Source organism: Balaenoptera acutorostrata, chromosome 9 (genome assembly GCF_949987535.1).
Source record: "Balaenoptera acutorostrata chromosome 9, mBalAcu1.1, whole genome shotgun sequence".
In the NCBI taxonomy this organism is placed as follows: Eukaryota; Metazoa; Chordata; class Mammalia; order Artiodactyla; family Balaenopteridae; genus Balaenoptera; species Balaenoptera acutorostrata.
In genome coordinates this window covers 1245736-1254734 of record NC_080072.1, presented here as the reverse complement: position 1 = coordinate 1254734, position 8999 = coordinate 1245736, and the positions used below count along the sequence as shown (strand labels likewise).

The window sequence follows — 8999 nt, the reverse complement described above, 5'->3', positions numbered from 1 at the left end:
GTGACACAAAGCCATAAAGTGGGGGTGTACCCAGCAGTAAACCACCATCGGGGGAAGGGGGATGGACCTTCAGCACAGGTAAGTAGCCTGAGCAGGGGGGGTCACACTCCCAATACGCTGAGTCATAGCTCCCTGCTTCCCCATCTTCAGCCTACACCTGTGACCTTATGAAGTTTCTTAGGGCACTATTATTCCCATTCCACTAATAAAGAACCTGAGTCACAGGGACATTAAACAACTTCTCCAAGTCACCCAGCCAGTAAGTGGAAGAGCAGGGACCCGAAGCCCAGACTACCGCGGGGACGTGGGATGGGGGGCTGGGGCGGCGGGTCGCAGGGCAGGAAGATGGATGCAACCTGGGGGGTGGCCCGAAGCTCGGGTAACAGTTTAGGGAAGATTACAGCAGCCGGATGCAGGCAGGGTCCCCAGGGGCTCATATTCCTCGGGAAGGATGGTCTGGGTCACTGTCCTAGGTAGAGATGCAACCTGCAGAGTGGCCGGCCACAGGCAAAGTCCTAACTATCTACCCTGGCCACTTGTGCAGCTGTGGAGACGAAGGCCCTGGCCCGTATCTGCGGGCTTTTCCTCCCTGAGATGGGACATGCGACAGGACTTCCCCTCGTCCCTCTGTCTTTCCTCATTATTCCATCTCAGGTGGCTGGTGGTCAAGTGTGCAATTTTCCCCCACAAGCTTCATGATCAGCAAGGCACCAGAGGGAGAGAGGCAACCTCCGCACAGCGGGCAGCAGCTGATGAGACTCAGGTGGGGCCGTAGGGTGGGGCGGGACCAGGGCCAAGGGCAGCGGCACTGGGCGAGAGGGGGGGGACGCAGCGTGTCATCCGTCCCAAGCGTCCCATGTGTCCCAAGCACTGTCTCCTCCATTCTTGATCTCAGCCAGCGGCTTCCACCACCGATGTGGTCCCTGGACAGGCGCCCGTCCCTCCGGGCATCTGCCCTGTAGGGCAGCCAAAGCCCAGCGCCTGCCCCAGGCTCTCTCCTTCCTTGGGGAAGGAGCCGCCCCACAGACCTCTGTTTGTCTCGTTGACTGTCCTCGCTTCCAGGGCCCCATGGCTGCCAGGAGGCTGGATGGAGGGGTGTCACCTGCTGGTCTCCGCCGCCGGGACGGGCAGAGAGTGGGGCTCAGGTCACGGGAGAGGCGGCTGGGATGAGAGGGCGCGGGGCTCAGAGGGTCTCGCTCCCCTGGCCGAGCCGGGAGCGCCCAACACCGTGCCAGTCCTGTCCCCGAAAACTTCCCCTGCTGCCAGCTGACGGCTCAGCCTGACATGCGAAGCTTCCTGAGCCTGGAGAGAAGCCAGTGGCCGAGGGGACCCGAGGAGGGGTGGGGGGCTGCGGCGTTCTGGCGACATGGGGCGGCCAGGGCGTAGGAGGCAGTATGGGGAGCAGGGGGACAGCGAGATGGGAGGGGACATCCCGGACGTGGGGAGACATCCCGGGTGTGAGGGGACATCCCGGGGTGTGAGGGGACAGCGGGGTGTGAGGGGACATCCCGGGGTGTGAGGGGACAGCGGCGTGTGGGGGGACATCCCGGGGTGTCAGGGGACATCCCCGCGCAGGCTCCAGGCGGTGGTGGGGGTGGGGGACGGGCAGGGCTGTAGGGGCGGCAGGGGCGGCCCGGACTACATTTCCCAGCAGGCGGCGCGCTGCGCATCACTTCCGGCGGCGCCCGCGGCGCGCGTGTGGGAGTGAGCGAGTGAGTGTTTACTTCCGGCCGCCGCCGCCGCAAGCTAAGGGCCGAGAGAGTCGGGCGGGGGGCGCGGCGGTCCCCGCGTAGCCATGGACTGGCTCATGGGGTGAGTCGGGCGGCGGGGTGGCGGGGCTGGCGGGCCGGGCCGCGGGAGGGGCTGCGGGGCGCGCCGCGGGCGGCACCGGTCAAGGGCGTCGGGCCGGGCGGCGCGGGCCGGGCCGGCGAGGGGCGTCCCCGGGTTGGGCGCGGGGCCGGGGCTCCCCGGAGCGGGGTCGGGGCCGGGCCGGGAGTGGGGCCGCGTCCGGCCTGCAGTCGGCGCCCGCGCGGAGCGTCGCGTCCCGGGAGCCGGCCCCGGGCAGGCGGCCACACCTCGCCGCTGGGTGTCGGGCGGCGAGGGAGGTCGGACGGAGGCTGCTCTCGCCGGTCGCCGCGGCGAACTTGCTTCGGGAAGAGATAACTTTGACGCCGGCAGAGAACAGCCCCTTAAAAAACGAGGGAAAGGAAGCAAAACAACCCAACTCTGCCAACGTCCGCCGGGGCGAGGTCGGCGGGGCCGGGGTGCGATCGGCGTCTCCGCGGGCGGCCGCCGCAGGGCGGGGTAGGAAGGAAGCATCAGCACCGGAGCCTGGGCTGGGCTGTCCCTCTCGTCGGCGTGTGTGTTGGGCTTGCTGGAAGTTAGATAAACGTATAAAACGTCACGTCGTCTTCAACAAGTTATTCTACCTAAAGCCATCACTTTTTTCTTTTTCTCTTTTTTTTTTTTTTTTTACTTTTTGAGGATCGAGAAGGGCTGGCACTTTTCACCCAGTAGCGTGGTCCTCCATCCGATCTGTGCCCAGGTCTGGTTTGTATAGCACCCTTCTGGAGTTAGGTTAGTTACTCCGGGAGCTTGGGGTGGGAGTGAGGGAGTGGTTGCTGTGTCCTTGGCCTCGACCGGTGGAAGGGCTTGTCTACACACTGAAGTCCGGGAAGGGAGGTGAAAGGTCCGATGTACGTTTCGTGTCAGTGTCTGTCAGGCCCTTTTGCGGTGTAGGCAGAGTGGAGGGTGCTGTCGGCATAGTCAGGGACATAAATGAGACCCATCCTTCCCGGCAGGTTGGGTGGAGTTTAGTGAAGGGGGAGACCAGGGGGAGACCAGACAGCGTGAAGGATGAATAAAGAGGCCAAAGAGTTGCTGAGTGTGACGGGGTAGACCTGGAGCCAGAGCGCAGGGCTCAGGGCGGCATGTGGGTGATGCAGGCGGCCAGCCGCGGGGCAGGGCTGCTCACCTGGCTTCTTGCCGTCCCAGCCCCACTGCTTGTTAGCTGTGTGACTCTAGGTGGTTACTTCTTCTCCAGACCTGCTTTTAAAAAGTCATCTGTAAAGTGGAAATCATGGTCCTTGGAGCGTGGTGTTGTGGAGGGGTCTACTAAAGTGTTTACCACAGTGCCTGGCATTGGGGGATGTTGGTTACTGTTAGTAAGGAGAGATGTTTGTAAGAGGCCTTCGTAACCCACGGGCACCAAGAGTTGAGGGCAGACAGCTGTGTTTGCTTTATTTTGAACCATAGATGCTTGCTTTCTGTGTTTATCAGGAGGGATTGCTTTGGCGGCTACCTGGCCTCCCATGAGTCGGTTTCAGGGGAGTAGGCTATTGATTGGCTGAGTTGAATTAACAGGGCTTAGGGTCGGAGGGACCAGCCCGATCAGCTGGGTTGCCGAGGGGGCAGCTGATTGTATTTTGTCTGTGTGTGGTTATTATGTGCTCATGTCCATAAAAAGCAGGTACTCTGTGCCTGGAAACTGACCAGCAGTCAGTTTTTTTAACTGCCTGAGGTCTGTGCTTTATGGACTTTATTGTCATCATTGTGAACAACCAGAAATTTACCACAGCTAGGCTTAGAAGGGTCTGATTCTCGAGGCGCTTGTCAGGACTGTCTGGGTAAGATCAGCAGAGCACTTACCTCCCCGTGGCGGGGAGGCTGGGCGCAGTGTTGGAGGAAGACAGCTTTGAAAGGGACGGGCTTGGAGCTGCTGCTTCTGTGGTCTCTGGGGAGGGAAGGAGCATTCGCTGCCAACTGGCTGTAAAGTAGGCTGTTCTGAAAGGGAACTAGAGATCGCCAAAGAAGGGTTAGGATGGAGTTTGCTTATCTTCGTGCATGTGTTTTTAAACTTGGTGGATTGCATATCAGACTTGGTGAAGCATGAATTCTTTAACATTTCCTTAACTATGAACAACCCCCCGTTAAAAAAAGAAAGTGGAACAATCTCAGTAGTCAAGTTCTGATCTTCTCGAGAGCGTGTTTCCAGGGTGGTGTCTGAGGATGCTAGAGCTGGGAGGGCCCGGGTGTCCCTCTGTCCCTCCCACAAGTTTACTGAGCATGTGCTGTGAAGTATGAGGATGCAGAGGCCTGGACTTCACAGCTGCAGAGGGAGTGAGCAGCAGAGACCCCAGCTCTCCCCCTCTGGTCCACCTGCCCCTCCGCCGGGCCCCTCGTGTGAGGAGAGCCCGCCGGCGGCGCGTGAAGGGCCTGGCTCCTGCCAGACGCCCTTTACATGCTTAGTGCTGGGACTTCAGTTAATCCTTTAGCCAGGTTTCAGCCTGGAAGAATTGAGGAAATGTGTGGTTTTTTACTGTTTCTTGATATTTTTATTAATTCACATCATTCAGTGTCAACCGGTTTGTTTGGAATAGAGTTCTCATGTTTTTAATGTTTTTTGTTCTTTTTAAAAGAAGTTTCTTTGCATTTGTTCATCACGGGGGACAAAGTATGGACTCAGCTGTAGTGGCAAACGGTGCGCCCTCCTCCTCCTCTTCTCACCACTGTCATGACCAGAAGAGCGGTTTACAGATGTTCGAGTGAAACCACACCTTCCCTGTCACTGAAAGGGCCTTGCTGAGTAATGCTGGCAGCCTTATCTTCAGCTCTCCCTGCCGTGTGTGAGGAAAGGGAGGCCTGCAGGAAACCTGCTCGGGGAAGCTAGAAAGAAAGCCAGCATGTTACAGCTTGCTGCTGGACTTTGCTGGGGCTCATTTGCAGGAGAGTTTTGCGACGGGCAGCTCGTATCCGTCTTACTGTACGTTTCCTCTGCTTGGCATTGAGCACCAAGGTGCATGGTAATTTTTTTCCTCTCTTTTTACAAACGTAACTTCTAACTTGAAAAGGGTTGCGCTTCTTGTGTAGGTCACCTCTGGGGTCCTTGGCTCTACCCACTCTGGACAGCAGCTGACAGGGTGGCCCCCTTGCCCAGAGCAGAAGCCGCAGGAGCCGGGGCAGCGAGGGAGCCCCCCGCAGAGCGTGGTAGTTTGGGGAGAACTTTTGTCCTGTCCTCAGCTGGCAGTGGCAGGCATCTGTGAGCGGACGATAGGCGTGCGGTTTACATTTTACCCGACAAAGCTGGGTCCAGAAGCTTCCCAGCGAGCATCTGGGAATATAGAAGAGGAAACGCACTTCCTCTGCTTCTGACTGGTGGGGGCCTACGGGGTGAAGTTTGCAGGGACCTGCCCGCCCGCACCCTCTAGCCCAGCCCGCACCCTGCGAGCCCTTTGCTGGGGCCGCTCGGGCCTTGACGTCAGCACCTCCTTTCCTCCCCGGGGGCAGATTGAGGTGGGGTGAGGCGCAGGGTAGGGCTTCCTGGCTCTGGCCAGAGGAGACAGGCCTCCTGGCCTGGCGATTCACTCCGCAGGGCAGTGAAGTTGGCGCTCTTGGGCAGTGCCCAGGGTGTGCTATGCGGTCGGGGGCTTTCGGGCCTGATGGGTCTGCCGGCAGGAATCTTGCGCTCAGGTGAAGGGGATCCAGCCCCGTGGATGCCACCTCTGCGGGCATTTGAACCGGGTGTTGATGACTTTCCCTTGGCACTTGGCCTCTGGGGAGGGCGTCGCGGTGGCTGGCAGTCAAATCCCATATCAGGGCACCCAGGCTGAGCTTGCTCGATTCTCTAGGGTTTGGGGTTTTTTTTAACAGCCTCGTTGAGGTATAATTTACCTACCATAAAGTTTACTTGCTTTAAGTGTACAATTAAGTAATTTTTAGTAAAATTACAGAGTTGTGTGACCATCACCACAGTTTAGTTTGAGAATGTTGCGCTCACCCCCGAAAGAAACCTCGTGTTCAGTGGCTCCCCGTTCCCTCCCTGACCCTAGGCAGTCACTGATTTACTTTCCATCTCTACAGATTTGCCTATTCTGGGCATTTCGTATGGAAATGGAATGGAATCACAACACGTGGTCTTCTGTGACCGGTTCACTTAGCTTGATGTCGTGAAAGTTCATTGGTGGTGTTGCTGGTGTCAGCTGTCCTTTCTGTTGCCAAATGATATTCCACGGTGTGGAGATACGCACGTGTTGCCTCTCCACTGACACCTGGATTGTTCCTGCGTTTTGCTGATCCTGAAAGATGCTGCTGTGACCCAGCCTCTTCTAGCCGTGAGCCGGACCACTTCCTGCCGGGGGGCCTCCAGTGCCGACTGCGTCCACCGTCTGTCCTGGGCCAGACCCCGAGCTCAGGATCAGAGTGTCCCCGACGGAGAAGACACTCTGTGCTCTGTCAGGCTGGTGCAGGAGGAGCAAATGATGCGGGGCGGCAGAGGACAGGCCAGGAGGGCGGCTTGGGAGGGTGCATAGGAGTTTTCCAAGTAGAAAGGAGGAAAGGTCGCAGCCCAGGAAGGAGGAACGGCATGTGCAAAGGCATAGAGGCACGAGCAGAAAAACTGCGGCCAGTGGGCCCTGGAACCTGTGGTTGCAGGGGCACGTGCAGGAGCAGCTGCTTTCCAGGCAGGCGGTCACTGTGGCCTGGGTGTGTGGCAGTGCTTGCCTGGGGCTAGGGTGCGTTCAGATCCCTTTAAAGAGGGCCACGGTCACACGGAGCCCTTGCAGAACGAGCCCCACGTGCCTGGACGCTCTTGGCAACGTGTCATTTCTCATTTGTCCTCCTGCTTGGGGTGTCTGCAGGGAACCCTTGTGCAGGTGTCCCCGGGGACCCACCGGAGCACCGCAGGGAGGCTCTGCGGGGTGGGCAGGGCCTGGGGCAGCCGCAGTGCCCTGTTCCAGCCTCTGTCCTGGCTTCTCAGCCCCAGGCGTCACTGTCTGCTGGGCTCACCGAGGCCTCTCCTCAGGATGCTGGGAAAGCCGGGCGGCACTGGGGCGCTGGCTGCTGGACTTGTTGTCCAGAGCTCATGGTGGCCTGGGAGGGGTTCGCCCGAGTGGGTGCTGCAGGCTGCCTCTGTGGGGGTGCCTGTGTCGATGTTCTCGCTGTCCCAGCCTCTCCCACATTGTCCTTGCTGTGGTCCTGGAAACTTAGACGCACCCAAGTGCACGTCCTTGATTTTGTCGGGGGCGGGCCTGCATGGCCTGGGAGGGAGGCCGAGCCCGGGCATAGGTGTGCTCGGCGGGGCACCCTCTGTGCCTGTGTTGGGCGCGTCGGCCCCGCAGGCTGGTCTGGGAGCTGGTCTCAGTGCCCAACGGTGACTTCTGCGCGTGTCCCTCACCAGCAGTGGCCGTGTCCGGAAGAGGCGGTGGCGCAGGCTGTTCCCAGCTGACTTGGCTGGAGGGCCTGCCGCTCTTTGTCTTCCTCGTGTTTGTTTTTCTTTCTGCACAGGATTTCTGCCGGCCCGGGTACCCCCGGCGGTGTGCAGGGCTGTTCTGTGGGACGGAGCCTGGGGACAGGGGACTAGGAACAGTTGGAACCGGAGGATAGAATGCGGATGCTTACGGAGAAGACGAGGAGGTCGTTGGTGGGTGACTGGGCCACGTGTGACCCGTGGTCCTGTTTGAGCGGAGCTGTGTGGCTTTGGGCCGTGGCCACGTTCTCCTCGTCGCCTGGTTTTCTCCTCTTTGAAGAAGTTTCCTTTGCCGGTGGGAAAGCTGCTGTGCACGGTCACTTGCGGTGGAATATGCGTGTGTCCTCCCTGCAGCGGTTTGCACGTGTGTGCCGGGGATGATGCCGCACGGAGGCGCGGAGCTCCCACGGAGGGATCCAGGCCACGCTGGGAAGCAGGGTGGAATCCGGTGGGTGGGTGCTCGAGAGCCGTTTTAGCAGGGCTTCTGGAGCGTCTTTGAAAAGGTGCTATTTGAGCTAAGACCTGGGGAGGTGAGAGATGGGAACGGGCTCGGGGGCTGGATGGTTTGGGGTTTGAATCCCGACTACAGCTTCACGAGTCATCCTGTTTTACCTCCCCAAGCCTCAGTTTCATTGTCTGTGAAATGGGCGTAGTAGTAACCTTCCCAGCTGGTGGTGGTGGGATTTTGTGAGGTGTCCACCGTGGAGAAGGCCCTCTGTCCCCTCAGAGTGAGGTGGGGCTTACCTGGCAAGGTGGCGCCTGCATGAAAAGTGAGCGCAAGGGCTCCGCACCTTGCGGCCCCCAGGCCACCTTGTCACCATCACCTCTGCCCTGCCCTTGGAGTGCTGCTTTGGTGAGGACCCAGCCCTGTGTCCCGATGCACGGCTGCCCTCAGCCCCGCAGCCCAGGCTTCTGCAGTAGGTCTGGCTCTCGGGGTGACTCGGGCGGAAGGCGAGGGGTCAGGGGCTTGGCGCCCTGGAGGCCGCTTGATCCCATTCCCTGCCGATGGCGCCTTCCATCTGTGACCTGCCCGCTCCCGGTCCCCTGGTCGTGCCACACCCACCTTCCCCTGCCAGATGCCAGGGCTGAGTGCCGCTCTGGCACTGATCCCGGGGTGGCGGGAAGGGCGCGGCCTGAGCTGGCTCACCCGGTCCGCTCTCCCGCCCCCCGGCCACCCCTCGCGCCTCCCCTCCTGCCGGGGTGGCAGAGCTCGGTATGGAAGGCGCTGTGGCGGCCTGCTGTCGGTCCACGCCTTCCGCACCGAGAGTCTGTCCTGGGCTGCCAGAGGGCCATGTGCAGAGGGCGCGGGCCTGGCCTGCCAGGCTGGCCCTCCAGCAGCTCTGTCCTCCTCAGATCCCGCACTCGGATCCCTGCGTTGGTGCGGTCCAGCTCTGGTCGTGACAGGCCCCTTTGGCCTGTTCTCCGGGTTCCTCAGGACTGAGGGTTGCACAGGGGGCATAGAGGAAGCGGTTATCACCTGTCCCAGCTGCTCATTAGTGAGACGCTTCCAAAACAAACAGGCCTCTGGGCGGTGGCAGTTTTTATTCCACGGGGTGGGGCTGCCTCCCTCTTCCTGCCAGACTGCAGGCTGATGGGAGCCTCAGACCCCGGGGCAGAGCCTCTTCCTGCAGGCTTCTCAGAAGTGATGCTGGGCCCTATCTCCCACGGGGAGGGCGTTCTCGGGGCGCACCTGGGGCTGCAGAGGAGGCCTCCCCGCTGGGTTCTCCAGCTGAGTGTGGGCTCCTGCTTCCCTACT

At 60.4% G+C, this 8999-nt stretch overlaps 1 protein-coding gene across 1 annotated transcript in view; it reads left to right on the top strand.

The window, feature by feature from the left end:
- The first annotated feature begins 1688 nt into the window (after window positions 1-1688).
- MOB2 (MOB kinase activator 2) overlaps window positions 1689-8999 on the top strand; it is a 53341-nt gene continuing 46030 nt past the window's right edge. Inside the window, exon 1 of the mRNA XM_057553395.1 lies at window positions 1689-1812. Coding sequence (XP_057409378.1) covers window positions 1796-1812 — 17 coding nt within the window. The 5' untranslated portion in view covers window positions 1689-1795. The remainder of the gene's footprint in view (window positions 1813-8999) is intronic.